Genomic DNA, 23,184 nt, shown 5'->3' with positions numbered 1-23,184 from the left:
TATATATATATATATATATATATATATATATATATAATATTATATATATATATATATATATATATATATATAATTCTTGTTCTCAAGTAACTTTAAACAACATTGTTACTAAAATAAATTAGCGTTTGAAATTGCTTTTGATTTCTGCTTGGTTCAACCCTGGTTAATTTTAAAACTCAGAAATGGACAAACATAATTGTAACCTCTGTCTTTTTAACGCTATTCGCAATCAATGGACAAATGACACAGTAAACCCATCTGTTTGCGAAAGTTTTTACCTCAACGACGAACAGAACAAGGATAGATCTCTGATTGATTCCAATTTTGTTCAATCCATACAGTTCTGCCCTGAAAATTAAAAACAAACGTATTGAATGAATTTAATAGTACAAAATGTTTTCATTGATTTTTCAAGCTATTTAGTTATCCAGGACTTGTATACGCTATTTCTCTTCAAACCACACACTAGTCTGATGTCAGTTCTGAGATGACTGTTGGTTCCGAAAACAGAATGTCGTCATCGCGGGGTTTCACATGGCAGAGGTTGTTTAAATTGAAGCTCGCCAAACGCTTCTCGAACGCGTAAATGGGGCTTTCTTCAGTCTGTTTGAACATCACCATGTGTGCGCATCTTTTTCACGTGTTGAAATGAATGACAGCTACTTAAGTGAAAGACGAGGGGCGATGTTTCTTTTCACGGGAAGAAATAAGTGAAATACACAGCCAGTTATGACATCAGCGCAACAGTAGCTGCAACGCATGCGTTTCATTCAAGCGCTGTGAAAGGGACAGCCATCCTGTCTTTCAATGTAATGACGTCATGTACTCATTTGACACCGACGTCGGGTGTTTACCTTTTGCTCTGTTCCTCCATGGACAAACCTTTGTATTTTGTGTAAAAGTCTTCACATGGCGTGTCTGCATCCAGTCCTCTGAAAAAAATTATAACAACTTTAAATTTGTATAATTAACCCACTTGGGTCTGTTGGACTATTGAATATTTGAGAGTACTTCTCATGATTCAAATTAGTACCACTTGGCTCAATTTTGATAGCTCATCCTATCTATGTCTTGTTGCTCTGGTAAGTTTAAGGATACTAGGACATAAACAGTATGAGTTATCGTCAAAATTTAGCAAAATAGTATTGCTCTTAAGTTGTACATGTTTGCCTCTAAAAGTATAAACACATGTAAAAATGCAACGATTCAATCAATTTACTTTTTCTCCATGTTGTCAAGATATTTTCTTGGGGTACAGGACAACGTTTTACCTGAGATTGTAGAAATCCTGAGTGTAGGGATCCCATAGATACTTCAGTTTCTGATAACGGAAGAAGCGAAGCTTGTAGTTCTCTTCTTCGTTCAAATACTCATTCTGAAAAAAAAATATCATGTTTACGTCATCAAAGTTTATTCAAAATGTTGCGGGATATCGATTCAGATACATGACTTATAGATCACATTCCCCGAATCTATTTCGTGCAAATGCAAGGTTTGACGAGTGTATATTTCAGGTCCAGGAATTTTGTTAAAGGCACTATGCATTCTTCAAAATGCAAATGTTAATTTAAAAAAACGCTGCTTATTTTATTCAGGCATGCATTGTTATCAAGATGATACTCTGTGTGGAATGGATCCGTGACAAGTGACATCAAGAACTGTTGCTAAAAATGTGAGGGAAATTTCAACAGAAGGGCATTCTTCAACTTAAATGATAAATCAGTATGTAAAATTAAACTGCATCAGATATCAAATGTTAAAACTAGTAAATGAATGCATTATTGTCTTGTTATAAAGATAAAGAAATCAAGAAATTGGCTACAGACTAAATTATTTACAAAGTAAGTAAGCGTGTACTTTTGCTAAAAAGTAATTTCCTAAAGAAATACAATATATAATACTTAGTTTTGGCTGTATTTTCAACTTAATGTACCTGTATAATTTTGAGCACTAACAACAAGATAAATTTATGTAAATGTGATCGTGATATTCGCCTCTGGTAATTGCCCATGCTGGTAGCACAGACACAAAACAAGCAAAAATTATTTTAGTAACACACATAGAAATGTTTTTTATAAAAACAAGAGATTCGTAAACATACGGTTGTGTCGGCTGGTAACTCGGAGTTTGCATGAACTTTCTCTCCGGAAACCAGGTCTGTCTTGGCAACCCCATCACTGAGTGGTTCCGTCGGAGGGTCAGGGGGTGGCCTGAGTTGATTGAATCTTCTGACTCTGAACACAGCGTCACTGAAATAGTTTACATAGTTTGCGAGATATTAGCTCCAGCAAAGTTATGGGATAAATATACCCACCATGCATTAAGATTCGCATTGTCACGAAACGTGAATGGAAAAGCACGAGGGAGCAAACGATGCGACTTGATGCAATGTGTCTAGTCTGACATTTGTTATTGCTCAAAAAAAGTTCTCTGAAGTCAGTTCAATCAGCGTAAGTTCTTATAATACATTTGCATGTACAAGTAGTAGTAGTAGTAGTAGTAGAAGTAGTAGTAGTAGTTGTTGTTGTTGTTGTAGCAGCAAACAATTGCTCAGCTAGTACTTTTAAATTAGGAAAGGGCATCGAGAGCTCTACTCATCGTATTTGCAGATCTTTTTTTTTTGCTTAGCTGTATTTGTAGATAAAATTACACCCCTATTTTGAGAACGTTTGGTGGAAGTGCAAGAATGTTTAAGAATGCTACACATGTACCCTAACAATATGTAGACTCTGTCTTTTGAGCAAGTTCAAATGTCTGCCTTCGTGGAATTCATAGTCGTGATAACGAATCGAGATAACTACCGAAATAGCAGCATCTAGAATAATGTTCAGGGAATGGGTCCCTATGCATAATTTACGACCTTCATTAAACTTTAACCAGCTTTGTGATTCTGTATTCCATCGACAGTCACTTTCCACTCCAGTGACAAATCAAGATGGCGGCTCCTCCTATCTTGCAGAACCCATGACGTCACTAGGTGATCTGCTGGCCATGGTCCCGTGAACACAACCGACTAGCGCACCTGCACGTCAACTACTTTTACATCTTGAAAATCAGATTTCTGATTCAGCGATGATTAGCAAAGGTTTCCGCGTGTTCCCTTTACGCTATTACCAATGGTCACTCCACGTCGCGCTGTCTGCGCCTCACTTAAAGCGATGTTACACCTGACTTCATAACAGGTACCCAGTCACCGGAACGCCTACTATGGGGTCAGAAAACCTGTCCAATTCACCGTCTCAAGCCTACTGTTCGCAATAATCTTATCGTATAACGCTGCTTTGCAGAAAAAAACCACATTATTCGTTTTACGTATATATTAAATTATTATGCCATCTTAAGAGTTTTTGTGAGTGATGTATATATTGGAATATGTACTCACTGAAAAATACTACTTGTTATTTGAAAATCACAATACAAAATATATCAAAGGAGATTATCATACTACAGGTGCCAATAAATATCTCTTTAAAAGTCTGCAAACAAAGATCTACTATCTGGCTATCGTAACAAACTATTACATGTAGACCCCGGATGACAGTTTTTTGGAAAACATGTTACTGTTAAGTAAGAAATAATCTAGTACTGGGTATAGTGTGAAGTTTAGATTGTTGAACAAATAGTTTGGGATTTTTTGAAAATTAATCTCATCCCTCACCGATGAACATGTTTATAATTCAAAAGCGAAGCGAGCATTGAAAATGATATCTGTGTTTCTCTTCGACAATTTCTATCGCAGAGTCGCCGGCGTTCTGCCAATTACTGCGTGAAATCTCGATTGCGACATACTCGTGCCCTGTATGGGCCTAAATGTCGCTCGTTGACTCTTCGACACAGAATACTGCAAGGAGCGAATGTACGTCAAAACAACGAAACACAACGTTTACAGTCCCTATCTAACTGAATACACAGAGAAAAAAAGCATGAGTTGAATAGTTCGTCCTCGTCCCCATTTTGCAGGTGAAAGAATGGTCGATCATCGCCATTGAAATATCATTTTTTATCGTCGACTCAGTACCTTCCAAATAATGAACCATAATTCTACACGTCTTTCACACTAAAGCAACACTATTAACTGATATGATAACTTTTCATTTTTAAGTGTTGCTATTATTTGCAATAGTGTGCAATTAAATATTTCAGAACGTGAAATGTAAACTCTGGTTTATCAACCGATACCACCAAGCTTTGAAATTCAACCGTGCCACAATTCTACCGGACATGAAAATAAAACGCTATTTCACTGTATGCGAACGTCATTTGACTACTGGTCACGGAATCAATACACACAGATTCTACACTAATTGGCACCATAATGGCAAACTATAATATATCTGAAATATGCGATGAGAGTTATTTAAGAGAAAATGTACTCTTGCGGTATAGCTTGATAAACGTATTGTCCGTCCTATAAAAATCGCCTTAGAGTCTGTTCTTCAACAAAATGACCTCAATGCGTCACTAATTGATTTCAAACATTATTTAAAGGGACGTCTCGCGGGTACAGTTAGGAACGTAGCGCAGCATAGGCCAGTGGTGATAAATTACGTGCTAATTTGATTACAGCGATGTCGAAAGTTCAGTGCCACATTAAGGGAGACGAAACGTGTTTATTTAACGTTAATGTTTTATATATAGGCCGAACTCCGTCTGAGTGTATATATCACTCAGAAAGATTCGAAAACGATATCAGATCTATCCTAAAATGGTCTATTTTCAAAAGGCACGCGTCGCTCTGCGACAAACGTTTAAAACGAGGCTGTTCTGCAGAAGGGTCTGTTTCAGCAATTGAACGTTGCTTTCACAAGCATAACAAGCAAGTTAATAAACACAGTATGATTTAGACGGTTGATACCTGATAATGCTATTAGCGATGACATTTTCCTTTAAAATGACTGAGCATTTCACGCAGTTTGATGTTGAGATAGATGTGATTCCTCCTTAAAAATACTCGACATCACTTCCTTGTGATGCATCTTGATGAACCTTAATGTGACTCCCAGTGATCTGACTGTGCTTCGTGATGTACGTGTCGGTTTTCTTTGAACTTGAATCGAGTATTGTTTTCCGTAGTGCTCAAATACGCTGATATCACTGCATGCAAAAACAGTGCCGGTGTCAATTGAGTCACCAAAAGTAATTGCCTAAATAATGAATTTGACCTAAAACATGAGTCAATAATAATTAAAACATAACCAATCCGAAACCTACAGTTTCAACATCATTATTTTTCCATCTTGTCGAACACTGATTTTTGTATCTACTGTCACGTGGCCCATGTTAAAGTATCTTTAATATTCTTCGATTCTATAGTGTGATGCGAAATATCTGATTATGCACGTGTACGCGGTGGACTATTAAACAGTGCGTGACACAAAAAAATCACGTATTGAGTACGAAGTAGTGTGTCGCACGACGACCAGCTCTCCAAATCCACTACCGTTTGTACCTATAACGTCTGTTTCTGTTGGACTTTTCAAATTTCTATTGACACCAGCCCCCTCACACATATAATCTCCATTTACGCATTTAATCTTCTGTGCTTGAATACACCCAAAATCGAGCACACAAACTGATGAAATTGTAATGGGAATCAATTCCTTCAAAAAGCCATAAAATTTACATAAAATGTATTCATAGAATTTCCGGTGAAATTTCTACCGTGATAAATATTTGATGGCCCGTAGGAACAAACGGAGGAAGCGGCTAGTATCGGAAATTGCGACACATGTACACAGATTATATTACAATTTGATGTGTATGATTATTTATCTAAAATATCGTCTGACACATGATAATGACAGCTGCATTACAAAGGCAAATCAGGAAGTTCGTTTTCGTTGGCATGGTTACATTTTCTCTTCAATTTGGAACTAGAACTTCATCACTGTGTCTCTCAAAATGATCGTTGATGTGACAATCGCTAAGCTGGGGCTATGAACACTGTACGGTCTTTGACTTAATTGATGCGAACAAAACTCATCGCATGCGTTGTAAAGCCTCGAGCTGACCACTCATTCAAAGAATTCCAGTATCGTAAAAAAAATGTACGCTCAAAGATGTAAATCTGTTACCAAGTATGTTATATTTTCACGATATTTAACGATGAATCATGGGGGGCATTTATTCATATCCCATCCTTGTTGACGGTTTTCACAAATTATACAAAAATTCTAAGTCTTCAGTTTATCATCTGAATGTTAATTATCCCTCTCTGAGAAATATTTTGGCCGTTAATTTAGAAATTTCCGACAGAGAGTAAAGAATAATTGAAAATATTCAATTCAACCGTCTAGACTTACTCTGGTAATTCAACGTTTGCTCTCTCAATCTTGGCAATGTGCCATCTTCTGTAGATATCCTGCAATAAAGCATATCACTGAAATTAAGATTCATGGCTACAAGTAATGAGCAGTGGGCGATGCGGAAAGACAAGTCTGTGCGCAATAATTACTTTCTAATACGTTAGTCTCATTTCAAACGGGAAAACGTGACTGTATTAGTTATATCAAGTATTTCGCAAAACATATGGCGATTAATTTCGCCATTTGTTGTTAATTAATATTATGTTTTTTTCACAAGTACTAGAGTTCGATGCTATCTGTAGGGGCAGGTGGTGTCCAATTTGTATGTAAGCCGCCTTAGGCTTAACTTACTGTTCAAATCCGCCGCTAACGTCCCGAATCAACGGTCGCTCGATTACAATAGTACTTTGGCGCGAAAATACTAAGCTACCGATGATAAAGTTATATCAGAAACACAAGATATTAACGCACACATTGGAATGTATAATCATATAATGACGAAAATAAAGAATATAAGGTAATTTTAACCAAATTTTCGGCAGATATTAGAGATAATTATCGATTTGAAAATTCAGACGTTTCCATCACAGCCTCGTTCTTGACTATTTTTCTGTGTTCGAAAAAATATGTCACTCCAACATTCCCTAACAAACCATCGTGGCATATGAAAATCAATGTTCGTCAATGCTATTAAATTATTAATTGGAAGTGGATTCCGTTTTTAATGTTCGGCGTAAATATTTAATTGATGCGAGGAAAGCGGGTAATTTAGCGTGCTGCCGACGGTGTCATCTTGACACAACTTTGCAAGAAAATGTGAACGAGGTTAGACAGGTGGAAGTAACGGCACACGTAAAAAGCATATTTTAAACGGTAAAACACAGGAAATTTTAAGTCTGGGAAGTGAGTTTCCGCTCTTTATATTAATACTCTTGTAATCTTTGTGGACAAATGGAAGCAATCCCTTTCTTTGCCTATTAGAAAATGATGAATGTGCGACTATCGCCGATTTTATGTGTACAGCGAAATTTTAAGCGGCTGAACTGGTTAAGAATCATCAATTATTGTGCGAACAAAGAAGTGGCCTTTCGAGCTGGAACTGAGACTTGGCTAGAGGTTTTATGCTTTCAGCTCAATGCCATCTGATGGCAAATATAAGTTGGTTTTGTGGTTTTTTGGTTTTCTTTAATACGAAAAGCATTTCATACTCTTAGGATTCGGACTTAAATCCGCTACATTGCACAATGTTGGCTATGCAATCAGAGGGATAGAAACAAGCGAAATTAAATCTCAGTACGTTTGAAAACTGGTCACTTCCTTGTTTGCCATTTTCGGTTTAAAACAGACACTTTGGCATTGAGACATGGAGGTAGTTGTCCTAAGAGTAAAACGGTACCTCATCCCCAGCAGTTTTATAAGACGAAGGACAGACTCGATGTTATAAGGATGATGATTCACTCCAGTCAAAAAGCTAAGTGGACAGGATCAGGTGCGATATCACTGGCAATGTTTTACATGGATAAACTACTTCTATCCCGACAATCCATAGGTAAAGCTAAGTCTGTAATTCCGCATTCTCTTCATGCGTGGCGTACTTTCCTTTCGAATTCTCAGTGGGACGCTTAGTCAATCTAAATCTGACTAAGGCAACAGTCATATGTCCCCATGGAAGTACCGTGTATATCTATGCTTGTTTGAATGGGATAACTTGGCTACGTAAAAGCCACAATGAATAGGCCATTTTTTTACTTTTCCGTTCCTTACTGATCTCATGAAAGCGAGCCTTCCTATCAATACTCTCAAGACTATCTATATCACGTAATCGATTCGAGGTTTAGTGAGGACCCCTGACCGGATCGTTTGATGGTTTTTTTTTTTACGCCAACAACTCAATTTGACATCGGCATTATCTGCCGGTATGTGACATCAGATAGCTGCAGTATAGTCCCAACCACTTTGCTGGATTTCAAAAGTAAAACATTCCTACCTTTAGGAGGACCGCCTCAGCTTCATGAAGTGGACATCGATTGTATTGTAGTAAAAGTGACCACTCTGGTTTCCAGTAGAAAATAAGCAGGAGTATACCACACGATAAGAAGATGCCCAGATACACCAAGATGGTGTCGGTTGCACTTTGCTTATACCCGTAACATTCCTTTAAATGAAAACATTTACAACATGTAAATTGCATTTTCATATCAATGTAACAAATTATACGGAAGTTCTAACGAAAATATGAGGCTTTGCGTAGGTGTGATTGTAAAATAAAAAATCTTAAATGCATCTTTCTTTTCCTCTTTCCGGTTGGAAATATACTTTGACAGTGAAATTACCAAGTGTATGCAGATTAAAAAATGTACGATCATGAATACATCTCTCTCTCTCTCTCTCTCTCTCTCTCTCTCTCTCTCTCTCTCTCTCTCTCTCTCTCTCTCTCTCTCTCTCTCTCTCTCTCTCTCTCTCTCTCTCTGAGTAAATGCCAAAAGAACGTTATAACATTATCAGAAATGATCTCAGTAATGTCATTGAATAAGAATTTATATCAGAGACATTGACAAATCAAGGCCCAGAAACAGTGGAAACACTTTGTACAAGTGCGATGTCTTAGTCTTAATGTTCACTGCTATTCGTTCACTAGAGTAGATTTAATACAGTGGTGAATTTCATCCGAAGCAAGCTATGTCAGCTCCGGTAAAATGCTTTGGTACAATATCGTCTTTCCTACCGACAAAGTTCACTTTGATAGCATCAATGATTTTATTGCTCTGACTTACGACTTGTGGCGTTTCAAAACTATCAAAAGCCTGTTGAGTTACAATTAAAGTATATTATATGAAATTTCCTGCGATTTAGTGGTTCGAGGTTTTGCAAGAGTGATCGGTCCTCATGTTACGAGTATATAGACAGTGAAATTTTATTCTGTGGAAGCATACCAAGGGAATATATGAACTCTGGGGAATGAAGCGAGAAGTATTAGTGAAAAAGATCTTTACATGGAACACACACAAGTATTTGTCCTGTGACACCCGCTGTGATATTAAGAATCTCAATAAAAGATGGACTGTCACCGCAGCAGCGGTTTATCACAACACTTTCAGTGGGAGCACGGCTGATGTCGAAGATCACCGCATGCTGACATATTTGCGACCGCGTGTTACTTCAGAACTCAATCCACAATATGGCTATGCAACTCGGCAGCGTAGATTAACAAAACATGTCAATAAGCTGTACGTTGGCGTTTATGAACACGGTGATTTGTACTCACTACTGTGCGATTCTCTTTGTTCGGTAATACAAGTCGCGTTTATTAGTTGCCGTTAGATGGCGTTTCGTATTACACTTCTTTCGGATGTTTTTTCGTCAGATCAATGAAACCAAGGCAATATGGTTAAACTTTTTTTCAGTGAGATCAATAGAAGTCTAGCAAACTAGCAGTAATACACTGTCTGTAATAAGTCAACCGTGGGCGTAATCTACGCTACGACATGTTGTCTGTCTATTTTCAAACACGTGACCCATTGTACGGCGCGTCAGTTGGATTCAAGATTCCCTTGAAGCTTAACAAATACAAATTTGAACAGAATTTGAATCCAAATGGCGAAACGCTGTCATCAAAATGTTGTAGGAGTAACGTAATTGCTGTCGATGGCCATGCTGTAAAGAGATGAAAATATTCTAAATGAAACTTATCTCACTTTCTTTAACACGGAGGAGTACTGGAGCATAATCTATACGTTAACCTTTATCCTACCAACAAGCCGTATTATTTCCAAAATGTAATTGCCATAAAGTTGCTGAGCTATGCAAATTGATGCCTTGAGAACAGTGGGCATTAAAAGCTTATGCAAATACACGGTTATCGATATATAAATGGCGCACCTTTATACTGCTATGGTACTACAAAGAATTTTGACTACATTTTCACAGCTACGCATTATATTGGGGGAAATGAAAACACGGCCATATTATAGTAGCCGTTTACAATCATTCAGATGATGATAGAACCTAATTACGTCTAGAACTAAAAAGATTGCCTCTGTCTGTCTGCCTGCCTGTCTGTCTGTCTGTCTGTCTGTGTCTATCTGCCTCTCTCTCTCTCTCTCTCTCTCTCTCTCTCTCTCTCTCTCTCTCTCTCTCTCTCTCTCTCTCTCTCTCTCTCTCTCCCCCCAGCAACCGAACGCAAGCTCTTATCGTATAAGTTACACGCAATATCTTAGTCATCACCAGACAAAAGTCAATTATTTATTTCTTTCTAAACAAATCAAGGGCAATACACCTGTAAATTTGTCATTAGGCCTAATATTGTTATTGAATAAACACGATGAAAATCAAATTTCTCTCTTTCTGTGACTGAAGTGGAGCGTCATTGTTAATTAATACCAGTCGATCCAATTTATTGACAATTAACATGGTGGATTAGTAGAATTAATTGAGCACGTTATAAGTTATCGTTATCAAAATGACTTTAGGACGGCAACCAAACTACGAAACGTCAATGTATTTGTACAAAATGATTTTAAAACAAGTTACATCTTTGTTAATACAGATTTTTGTAGATCTCACGTAAGTTTCTGCCAGTGGTTTTAGTGCCATTCTACTCCGAGTCGGCTGCGCAAAACATTACTTCGTACAAGGTATGTACTGAGTATGTTAGCTCTTCGCTCTGAGCAGTAAGACTTATAAATCCTCCGCGTTTAGAGTTATGAAAGTAAGATGGTTTTGAGGAGAAATAACACGAAAAAGCGCATCGAAAGCACTATGGCCGGAGTTTTCTGATAGTCGCAAAAGAGGAAATTTGCCCATCAGTTCACTTACAGCAGTTAAGTTTGTCACCGCGTCACAGGCATGGAACCTTTTTGCGGCGTACTTGTTCAGAGTGATGTAGATAATGATTTGGAACGATCATTAAATTGGAGATCTAAAGCAATCATTAGCTTCGCCTGAAAAGTAATGACAACTCGACGTCGGTTTATGATGCGTTAAGGTGTTGAAACCATGTATGATCCGTGTAGCACACGAAGAAATAGTGGCTGGCACGGCCGACTTACACTTGTCCAACGTTCATTGGACCGAATCATTTTGCAATGTAGATATTTGGTAATGCAGGTTGGGTCTGCTTGCAAGTATACTCAGTAACTACTTTACTGTTGGAGTCTGTCGGCATGTTCGTGACGCGTATAGAGGTAACAGATCGCAAGCTATTTCAACGACAGTTCAGCCTATGTTAGCCATAATTACTTATAGCGATCAGGAGGGATTACAATCTTTAGTGGTTTGAATCCCTTTTCTAATACTGTCTACTATGGCAGAGTGATTGAGTATCCGAGCGGTGTCCGTTCGCCTTGTGTTTAAACTGACACAACGTCTGAAGTTCGTTTTTTTCTGATTGAATCACTGCTCCACATCCATCGTTTTATTGGCTAATGGTTTAATTCTTTTGAATGGCGTGGATTTGGATGTCCAGTGTATGTCCGTTGTTTGCGTACAAATGACACAGCATTCTTTCCGTTTAACATCTGTGAAATCAAAGCTTACCTTGCATCAATTGTTATCAGAAGGCGACTAGAAACGATTACAATAGTTTATACAGTCGTTATATTACCAAAAGACATAATATCTCAAGAGAATTTACTTGATTAGAAGACGTTGACAGTTGCATGAGAACGACGTGAAATGCTCGAGAATGAGAAGACGCGGCTGTGCGGAACACAGCTGAAGGAATCTCGGCCTATCGGAAATCTGGTTACTGTTCTAAATAATCACAAAAGATCATTTGTCTTTTAAATCGTATACCAAAAATAAAGGATTTGGCGTGATCGAGTTTGTTGTATGTACTGATACATACTGAATGTGAAAACTGTTAGAAACAAACACTATTACTATCTTGAGTTGATTTATTCTCACACTCGGCTGCACACTTTATAGCTTCAATTCATCGTGCACGTATCGTACATTTAAATGAATATTGACTGCAGTCACTCCTGTTGTCGGGAAAAAATTGTGGCTATCTTTAACTTCAACGTTAACCGATGATGGCAAAACCTTTTCTAAATTCGATTCTATTATAACAACTTTGTCGGTCAAACTTCGTAATACAACCACCGAGTTACTGACTGAGCCAAGAGAGCAGAAGGTAATAAAATATGATATGAGTGGTAAAATGTCAATCCACGTTTCACAACTTACACTGACGTCAGAAATTTAGTTACTTTGACACATACGGCGCTGAGGCATGGCAGGTAAATCTTTATCATGTTATGTAATTTGTCCTTTAGGGAATAGATATCGACATGTAAGAAAGTGCGTCAGCAATGTTCCTATCTTTTAAAGTCAGTTGCAATCTGTGATATGGCAGCTACGAATGAAACTCTATAGCTGGGACAGTAAACCACGCAGGTTAAGTCCTGAATAAAATATGACATCACCGTTGCCAACCAAATCTGATGACACTAAAGGCAACTGAAAAATGCACAAGTAAATACTTTGAGGACCTAATGGCGTCCAGTTTAGCCAGCTGTTTGCCAAGCCATGTCAAACCTCTTGATGTCTCCTGCGTCCTTTATGCGTCTCCAAAAACTAAAGTTTTGAACTTTTCACCAAGTCGGCTCAAGGAATCTCTTTCTAAATGAGGAAAAAGAATCATTTCCCACTAGGCAAAATGTCTGATATAGAATAACATACATATGCATGTATACTAATTCTGTACATTTGTCAAATACGTATACACGTACTCTTTATACAAATAAAATGCACTTGACAAGTACAATGCAAACTTAGCACGCAAAGATCTGCGTTACGTGTACACTTGTCCTCCAATATATATATATATATATATATATATATATATATATATATATATATATATATATATATACGTACAGATATCAATATATTGATATGTTCCATATGCAACGATATGCCACTAAAACTGTGCCATATACGTCTACATACGTAAATACAGCTGAACATTTGTAAAGCATTTTGGCTGGTGTCCCAATTGCAATCTTAGATTTAAGAGGCAAATAACTTCGATTTGACCATTTTCTAAATCCAAAATGACCGCTATTTGCTATCTTCACTCAAAGGGGAAACTAGATTATTAATTTTTTTTTCATAAAAATAGAATGTGACAGATTAACTGTCAGTGGTTTCAAAATGAGTTAAAAGGTACATAACCCAAAATTTCAAATCTGTACTTTGGGTGTATTTCGTCTTAAACATTGCCCATAATGCAATGAGAGGACGTTAGCCAGGTGTGATTGAAATCAGGATTGCAATGGTGCTGTATTTACGGTACAATTCCATCTCATTCTTCATTTGGCGGAAGATTCAATAAAAAGCTTCTTTGTTTCAAATTTTAGCTTTTTTTTCATGTGATCTGACCACAATTAATCCCTCTCGGCCTTGACAGTCTGATACAAACATTAAATGGTGTAACCTTGCAAAGTGCATCTCTCCAAGCTTTGAGACGATTAATTTGGAGAATTGCACGCGACACGATTGGAGCTGAGACCCACTGAGAATGCCCACATGGTTCTAGGTGCGATCTTTGTGTTGAAAGAAATCTAGACAATTTAAAAAATTAAATGGGTGCAAAATTCAAGAAAAAATGAGAATCACGGGTGTTTGAAAACCACTTTTCAATTTTCTGTGTTCTTCCTTGCCTTTGTACAACTCAGCCAGTCAGGAAAAAATCGACAGTGTATCCGCAATCTTAGCACTTTATCTTGACATGCTTGAGATAAGATCTTTTATCCTTAGATTCTGACAAAGATTATAAAGTGCCTGGCAAGTTTATTCTTATGAAAAACCATATCAGCCATTCGCCGTGGCACAATGATCATTCAGATAGCTCTGTGGAAATAACCACAAAACATGGGTGTAAAGTATACCATGAGTTTATGTGAAATCTATACTTGTATGTCTGTCCATTAGATGAGCAAGTTACTCTCTGAGAGCTTCAAGGTGATAAAAGTTGCGATATTCAGTAATTTCCAGTACGTACTAATGCTTTTAAAAGTTATTCAACTCACTGATTGTTTTTTAATTTGACATGTTTACAGGTACACATTAATGGGTTTAATAGTTCTCTTGTGTGAAGACTGACTGGCTTGGAGTTTTATGTTCACTGTACCATGTTCATTTCACGTTTGCTTTTGGAATTATTAGTAAATCTTTCAATATGCAACCACTTTTACGGATGCTTGTTTCCTCGCGTTTTTCCAAGCTCCATGAAATACATAACCTCACATTCATGACATTTACACATCATCAAAGATTGCTGAGAACACAAAATTCATAAACCCGCGTTTGCGGTTAATAGACAATGTATACTCACTATTTCGTACTCGGTGCCTTCATTGAGGATTGTCCGATCTGACAACGTTTTGTGAGAGGGTTCCGTCATTGCAAACCTCGCTGTGGATCACCAGTAAACTGTAAGAAAGAATAAAATGTAAATGTGATGCCACGTTTGCAAATGTTGATATATAGGAGAATATTAACCCTACTGGTTGACCTCGTCCACGATTTTTTTATCGTTGCCTTACAGAACTCCTTATAAATTCCTTTGCGTTTCGTGTGTTCAACTTGACATTGACATCATTTGAATTCTTTGAAGGGAAACATCACAGTGTCTATACTTTTTAATATAAAAACAATTCATTTTTCAACTTTTTCCATAATAAAACTCTTTGAAATACATTTACCAGATATTCATTGTAGTATATAACAAACTAAGCTGGTGTCTTTTTACACTTTATTAAGAAAAAGTGATGTTACATATGAAGCTTGGGTTTGAGCTATATTTGCTGGATTCTCTAACATGCGCAATGTTGAAGCGATTACAAACCACTTAGTTTCTACACCTACCATCATTGCAGAAGTGTGGATGATTTGGATGAATCATGTTAGGCTAGTGAATGTGGTATTTCAATTATGCCTATGGAAGCTTTCGGTGAGTCTATCTCGCTTTTCATTTTTGTAGCGTGAAAACAATATAGCGATGACGTAACCGCTTATGGAGGATCAAGATGACACAAATGATATTAAACAGTACTAACAAGAAAATTGTAAGAAGAGTGATATGGTCACAGTAAAATGTAACAGATAACCCTACAACATATCAATTTTCCAAATTTGGCCACAAATAACATCATCAGATTGCCCCTGATCGAACCAAGCCACATATATTTACGTCAATATATGAGCAGTGTCAGTTATTAAGATTCTTATGGCTCTGTTCCCAGCGGGTGGTGTCCTTTATCAATGTTGACTGAAATATCTGACCCTGTGTGACCTTATTAGCTTGATCGGTGGGTGTTAGCGTCAACTGTTGGTCCGATTTTGCTACATGATGTGCATGGCTCTCTCAGTCTCGATGGGGGCGAAATTTATCTAGGGTTACGGGGCCTGATTAAACGCAACAGCTATAAAACTGTAAGAACGACTGTTTAAAACACACAAAACATCAGTCAGCAGAACATAAACGATACAAAAGACCTCTGGGTCATTGGTAGTAGACCGGGTCGTGAGAGACGACTACTCAAGTCAATACTTTAAAGATCAAGGCGATTTGTCCCGTATGGTGCCTTCAGATCAGCTATACTCATCCACTGCAAATTTCTGCTTTTGAAAAAGTTGCTGATCACGTGTCACTGTGTAAGTAATCGACCTCCTCACTGCAACACATTTCTATTTACGATTTCCTCTCGATTACGAGGTACACCTGCATGGGTCTCACATTTACACGAATCCATCCCGAGGAACATCAGGCGTCATTAAACAGAGAAATTAGCCTTCTATTCAAAGATGATAATTGAGACACCAAATATCAACAGAAGATCAGATGACATTACTTGATGTCATGATGCCATTTAATACGTCTCCCAAACACATATCATATCTCCTCACTTAAACGATTATATTAATTTTCTATTACTTACTGGTGCACCCGTTATGGCCTTCTCATAAAATTAATTTCTATCTGTGATCACATCGTAAGGTTCTGTAAAATCTCCGAACATTCTCCAGACATTCTTCAATTTAAGTCGGTAGGCTTGGCTAACGGTAACAGATATCGTACAAACATTCCTCGGGGAAGCTTATCTTCGACAGTCTTAGGAACACGGGAAACCGGACAGCAAAAGCCGTGTGTTCTCCCAAGGCTTACATTCTTTGACAAAAATTGCCTTTCAGCCATCGGAACACCAGACTCCAGACTCTTTATAATCCTAACAGGAACAGAGGCATTTTGTGCAGAATCAACGCGAATCTCGAAGTATAACTAAGAGCCACAAAAGTAGTTTGCGCTATGTTCTATATCGGCAGAAGTTCGGATTTCAAAAGAGAGGCCTTACTTGAAGCTCAGTAACATAGGAAAGAGGTTCAAAGGGTAACGACCCGTGGCAACTTGTCAGTCACTCACTGCTTCTAAACTGTACCATTTCAATCGCAATTTTTCCTGACCTTCGATGGAACCTGCGCATGATTTCAGTTTGAGTGAATAAACGGATACTTTTGGGCACAGCAGTGAGAGTTACAGCATCAGTATCGAACCGTACGCTCGCTTAACTTCGGCCATTGTGCTTAACGAATGGAGACTGGCAAAATAACATTTCTGTCATTACAATGAAATTTTTATAACATTGCAAAAACACAACAATTACAACCCCTTAATCTGCACATACGATTGTGATATGTGCAAACACATTCACTGTCATTTTTTGTGTTTGTTTCTGTTTATAGTTCCATCATTTTTCACACTTTCAGTGTACTCGTTTATTCTTCCACAGCCTCAGCACTGTTGGCCTCGAAAGAAACACCTTATTAGCTTCGACACACAACATATACACACCTATACATGTACGTGGTTGATCTTATCACGTTTTTATTCCAGTCTATAGTATCCGTCCTCTGAGAAATCATGAATCGAATCAGAGCGACACAGATAATAATACTTGCTCTGCCATTCCAAATAACACGCTTGAGCCAAACATACTATCAGCACAAATTTGGTTTATTTACACACATAAAAAATAACTATAAACTGGAAGCGAGGCGAAAATTTACCACTCTCTCGTTACAACCTCATGGTAACTTTTACGTCCTGAATTGTCGATATTTATTAGGGCCGCAAATAAATAACATTTGAACCGTAGCACTATAGTTTTTGTTCTCTAATTACAACTTAAACTACCTCAAGCGTCATTGACGCGACACGGTTTTAAGGACTTCATGTGGTACGAATCATATAGTGTGTACTGTAAAATGATGACGAATCACGCTGCTTAATGGAACATCACTCGTGGCAGACTTTTGCTTCTTTCCTTCCTTGTCGGTGGAGAACACCAGACTCGCACACATCACGTCAATTCAGCTTGATCCTTGGCATTTGGTAGACACTATACACATAGGTCACAACAGCAATGGGTAGTGGAGCAGACATTTCTAACTACTGTTTTTGTCATGGGTGGGCGTTAAATTGGATGACGATTTTTGTTGAATATTGCCTTTGACTCGGTTCTACTAGTGAACGTTTTTCTACGGCGATGTCGGGAGCAGTCAGCTCAATTTGGCTTGTCAAGAATGAAACAGCCACATGAATTCCAGACCTCCAGGAAAGATGTCTGCACTTTGATGAACATGTTCGCCCTTCAAGCGAAATTTCTAGATAATATTGAGTTCTTTGACATATAGTCATACAACGCAAGTCAGGAAATTAAGACGCCGTACATTGCATTATTTCTTTGGCCGTGGAACGGATCACATTGTCTTCTATTCTTATTGAAAAATATTCGCGGAGGAGAATAACACAAGCGTCACTGATGTTAGCGTAATTTGAAACATAGTGACTATATGTATTGATTGTAGCCAGTCAGCCTACTCTGAAACACCATGGGTTAGTTCCACATACCTAAATACGAAATTCCAATAAGTTCTCGCCCGCAATGGAGTAATGGAATAACTTGAAATCTGCACTAAGCAAGGCTGGCATATTTTTTCAAACATTTTTTTTACTTAGACACGAACGCCGCCGTATTTAAAAAGGTGACAGTTTGAGCTTACAATTAATATAGTGCAACGCATGCGTTGTTCAAGTAACCCGATCTACACAGACAATTATTGTGTTGCTATTGAAGACCCCGGAAAAAGTCACAAAATCTAATTGTATTATCTCTCCTCGGTCTGTCGTTCGCATGAATTTCTCAACCTGAGTTCTATGGCTTAGAATGCTCATGTAGCACTTTAACACTGTATTTCTTCAGTTTATCGTTGTGTTAAATAAGTTAATGTTCATATCAATCAATCCTATGATTCGTCAATTCATGTCGACTTTGTCAATCCAGAGAAATGTACAATTGTTTGATCTTTGTTTGTGTATATTTGCATACTTTCGCTTTTATCATTCGAAAACGCTTAGCACGGTATTGCCTATAGGGTGGACTTTTGCAGATAGGGAGGCGGTCATAGCCATATTACATCTACGGGTCAGATCGCATGTTATTGCTGAGATTAGTCACAAGTAAATTTGATCCATACCGAAAATGTAAAGGGGCGTATCTCTACGAATAACATGTTTCCGACCGTTGTTGTGTCATATTTGTACACATATTGTCAACTACTGTCAGTTTCACCTCCCACTGCGAAGTCGAACGTTACCATCCAAAGTGGCGGATGTCCCTAAAATTATCTGTTTGACGCTGGAGATATCATCCCAGTGGTTAACACTGTGAAACACGACCCCTGCGAGCCAAAAGCTAGCGTGCCGTTTAGTTCTTGATGACCCTAAATGTTTTTGTGGATACGCGGTAATGTGTCGGCACGAGTATTCTCCCGAGATTTCAGTACTAACTTAATTCACAACTTACATTACTTTGTTTAAGATTAGGTCCGACAGAATACACTAGAGAGGGAAACCCGGGCTGAACTTACAATGTACATGATAGAAAAGCCTTGTCGGGCCGCCATGTGACACCTTCTATCCTTTTTCTCAAACACCCGATAGTTAAAATGAAACGACAAGTTACATTCACACATGGGTGTATACAAAGAGATGAGGTTTTGCTAGTATTACGTCGTGGGTACCCTAAAATTAATTTTGCTCCAACACGGTAAACATTCCGAATACCGACCAGCAAAGACACATAATTCAATCCGATAGATTTTAATCATGATTTCAACTGAACTAATTTACTTTGTGCCAGAATTCACGCCTTGGCCTGAAGTACAAGCGATCATTCCTGGACTGCCCTAATTCCAGCGTACATGTTTGTGATTAGTCGTTAATGTAGTGCCATTTGAGAAGGGCGGTGTCCTTCAAGATAGTTTAATTACAGCCAACACATGCGTGTGTGCTGTCAGTGAAAGGCAATGTCTCCACGTCCTTATATTTAAATGTACACGAAGGAGCTGTTGTGTGAAGCTAATATTGGAACTTTTATCAATAGTAACAATGTCGTGTTTTGCAGTGACTCTTGTTGAAACCAGTAAGCTCATCTAAAAAGACGGAAAACACTGGCAATAGATCAGACAAGCGAGGGGCGTTTCGACTCGAGTGCGTAAACAGCACATGGGTCAAATAACGGACTGATTTCGATAAATACGAATATGTATCACGTCAATTTGCTCTTAATTACTTTACTCAAAAACAAGTTGCATACACCCAAATTTCTCTGCCCGCCGGCTTGTATGCTATACTCGCTGACATGTGCTATCGTCAATGTGAAAAACAGCTCTAAGCCTTGTAAATGTAGTCGCTCAATTTACAAGTGTAGGCCAGCTTTTCCTCGTTACCGAACGCCCCGTGTAGTAACGTTTTGAACGATTTTAGACTCTGCATTACGCATCCAATCGTGACATGGAGGAAAAACCAATATCTTTTATTAGTTCAAAGAATATTTCCAAATTTCGATTCAACATTTTCATACAACTAAAGAGACATGAAACATTCCTCAAATGAGACTGCGCGTGAGAGCTAATTAGACTGGGCGAAGTAATAGGGTAAATTAATTTAGAAAGATCAAATATATTTTTATTGGGTTCACGAGTGCCTAGAGACTTAGGAATAACTGCTATTGCCCAAGATGCCATTCGGATATTTCGTTTCATATCATGACATTCTATGTGTCGTTGAGTGATCCATTGGCGAATTATTCCATGGCCGGAGTCCCTGGCACTGACACACCGCCAATTGTATTTTTCCTATTTATCCATCAACGACTCCAAACTGAACATTTATCTCATCATAAACAAACTTAGAGAGAACAATGCCCCTGTTCTAAAAATCATGTTGAGTTGGATATTTTGTATATAAACAATCGTCATTGGTGGATAATTCTTAATATCGATGGATGTTATGCTTCAAACTGGCTTTGTTTCTTTAAAGAGCTATGTTCAACGAGTGTACTGATTCCAAGATTTGTTAATTCCATTCAACAGCGACAACAGCCTCTGCATCAACGCATTTGTTATTACAACCATCATAAACCTCGGGAATTGTGGCTGAATTCGTAAGTATGTAGTTGTGTCACCTGATATGGGGAAAGTAGTCTGTAATAGTGTCACTGGAAAATGCATACACGAACAAAGTCATTTTCAACATTGTCAGCCGGAGAGTGCCTTGGAATGTGATGAAAAAACACTTTGCCAAGTGTATTGATAGGCTGCAGTAAATGATGAAAACGTTTTCTCGAAAAAGTGGGTGAAACAACAAACCAATAAGAATTTCATAACCGACCTACTTCTGGCGGGAAAGTGGAGGTAAATTGCCAATGCAAGGCAGTTTTCTGGTAAGTCACCAAAGTTTGACTGGGTTGTATACAGGATTGTGAATGAGACGAGAATTGAACAAGGAGAAACTATCTGATGCCTTATGTGCGCAAACTGTAAACCAACAATATTAATGTTTACTCAATTTTCTAGCATCCTTGAGAAAGATTGGCAAACGATGCCGAGTGGTTTGTTGATTGATGTACAAAAGTGAAAACGTGATGAAAAAGTATGATATGGTCTTTAAAACGCACATTACGTGAAATACACCCGAAAATAGAGCAAAACTTCAAATTCGGAAAACCTTTAGGTTGTATTGCTCCCATAAGACTTCTCTGCGTGTGAGAAAATATCGATCTCGTGCGTATGACTTTCAGACTCACGACCGCCGCAAAGTTTAGATTAAGACAGCATATAGAGACTTGCCTGTCAGTTGAATTCCGTGCCTATGTCCTGAGAAAGCAGCATAAACGGAATATTTGCAGTGTCAAGTTCACCTCAGTGTTAAGTTCTTCAGTCGTCACAGCATGAGTTGACATCCAGTAAACAGTGTAGTTGTCAAAAACCACACACTGTACGCTGGCGACACTCGATCTGCAATGACTGGCAAATGCAGAGAAACCGTCAGTGTCCCTTACATTATTCCTTTGGGTCAGACCATTCCCTGGAACGGGTAGGGCGGTAAATGGAAGATTACGGTGCAGTATGCACTGGTGGGTTAACATCCAAGGAAAATTTAAAACCATGTCATCGTTTTAACCTGAACTTGGATATCAATTCAATCAAACGAATAGTACGTATATGTCTCAAAAATATCACGAATTTGTCGTTTAACCCCATGTATTCCATGACACCCCTCCAGGACGACATTAACCTACTTCCCGGCAAAGTACTATGATCAGTTGTAAGAGTATTCACACAACTTGTCGTCAGCGCAATCAAAAAGTGTCAAATACCGAAAGAGAAGAACGACCCTGAGATATATCAATCGGAAATTATTTCTGACATATTCAGAATTTCGAAGTTTCATTGTTGTGAAAATTTAATGTGCCGTCGTACGCACGACAGGAAAAATAAAACTAGCATTATTCAAGTTTAGATTGTCAGCGTGTAATACTGAAATCTCACTTTCATAATTGTTTCCCTTAAACGTTGAAACGTTCTATACGTTTCGTACTTGTCTTTTACTAGTATCTATCACAGCATAACAAATCATTTTCAAAATGTGAAAACTTCTGAGTATTCACCCAGGTAACAGTGCGACAGTGATCTCAATTGCTTCCCTATGTCTCTATGTAAAAGATTGCATAATATTACATTTTTTCAAAAATTTAATACATTTCTTCATTTCCCGGATGTGTTCCAGTTCTGTGAATGAATAAAAGTACAATTTGTACTGAGCAAAGAAAGATGGCGGCTATACCTGATGACAAGTGAAATGATGCTCCTTGTGGTTTAGTATGTTACTAGCACTCATCACTATTAGAATAATATTGCAATATTCCCTCGATCATTGTTAAAGCATTTGAGTATGATGGTTAATAATCAGTGACGGCTAGACAGTGTAATTGAAATCACAGATAATCCATTGATCATATTTTAAGTGAACAGAAAGCAGAGTCCAGACTTTGGAGTTGCAGGGATGCTGGTATGCGTTGTACTATACTGATTTTTTTATCTTCAATTATCCGATAGTTATAATTTACATTCTGATGAATCGCTCACAGGACTCGTTTATCAATTAACAGAAAACAAAGAAGTCATATTAATAAAAGTGTTGAGAAAATAGTTTTGAAATGATAGCTGTATTGTGTTCAGAAAGATGACGGCGTAATGAATTCATTGTGTTGGTGTCACAGGTGCAACGTTACATAATACTCTATGTTTTTTTCCAGATAAACACGATTTCAACAGTCTTGGACCATAAAGAGCTTAGCCATGTAGATCTAGACACGACAGAAATCTGTATATCTTTGTTTTTGTCAACCTACCAGACTCGCAGTGACATGATTGTCTCTTTTCCAATGTCTTCTAATGTTGGCTTCGATAAGATACATTCAAACAACGTTAACTGTTGAATTCGTTGTGGTTTGGATTTTCAAATGGGGAA

At 37.9% G+C, this 23,184-nt stretch overlaps 1 protein-coding gene across 8 annotated transcripts in view; it reads right to left on the bottom strand.

Annotated features, from left to right (window-relative positions):
- LOC139136648 (polyamine-transporting ATPase 13A3-like) overlaps positions 1 to 23,184 on the bottom strand; it is an 84,937-nt gene that overhangs the window by 22,839 nt on the left and 38,914 nt on the right. For 6 of the 8 annotated variants that reach the window (XM_070704422.1, XM_070704426.1, XM_070704423.1 and 3 more), the window contains 7 exons: positions 14,644 to 14,741; positions 8,293 to 8,460; positions 6,303 to 6,361; positions 2,102 to 2,249; positions 1,272 to 1,375; positions 855 to 932; positions 279 to 348 (listed from right to left, as the gene is read on the bottom strand). In XM_070704422.1, coding sequence (XP_070560523.1) covers positions 279 to 348; positions 855 to 932; positions 1,272 to 1,375; positions 2,102 to 2,249; positions 6,303 to 6,361; positions 8,293 to 8,460; positions 14,644 to 14,712 — 696 coding nt within the window. In that variant the 5' untranslated portion in view covers positions 14,713 to 14,741. Of the gene's footprint in view, positions 1 to 278; positions 349 to 854; positions 933 to 1,271; positions 1,376 to 2,101; positions 2,250 to 6,302; positions 6,362 to 8,292; positions 8,461 to 14,643; positions 14,742 to 21,500; positions 21,678 to 23,184 lie in introns of those variants that run through there. The other 2 variants (XM_070704424.1, XM_070704418.1) reach the window with 2 other exon arrangements.

Source organism: Ptychodera flava, chromosome 7 (genome assembly GCF_041260155.1).
Source record: "Ptychodera flava strain L36383 chromosome 7, AS_Pfla_20210202, whole genome shotgun sequence".
Classification (NCBI taxonomy): Eukaryota; Metazoa; Hemichordata; class Enteropneusta; family Ptychoderidae; genus Ptychodera; species Ptychodera flava.
This window is presented reverse-complemented; position numbering and strand designations above follow the sequence as displayed.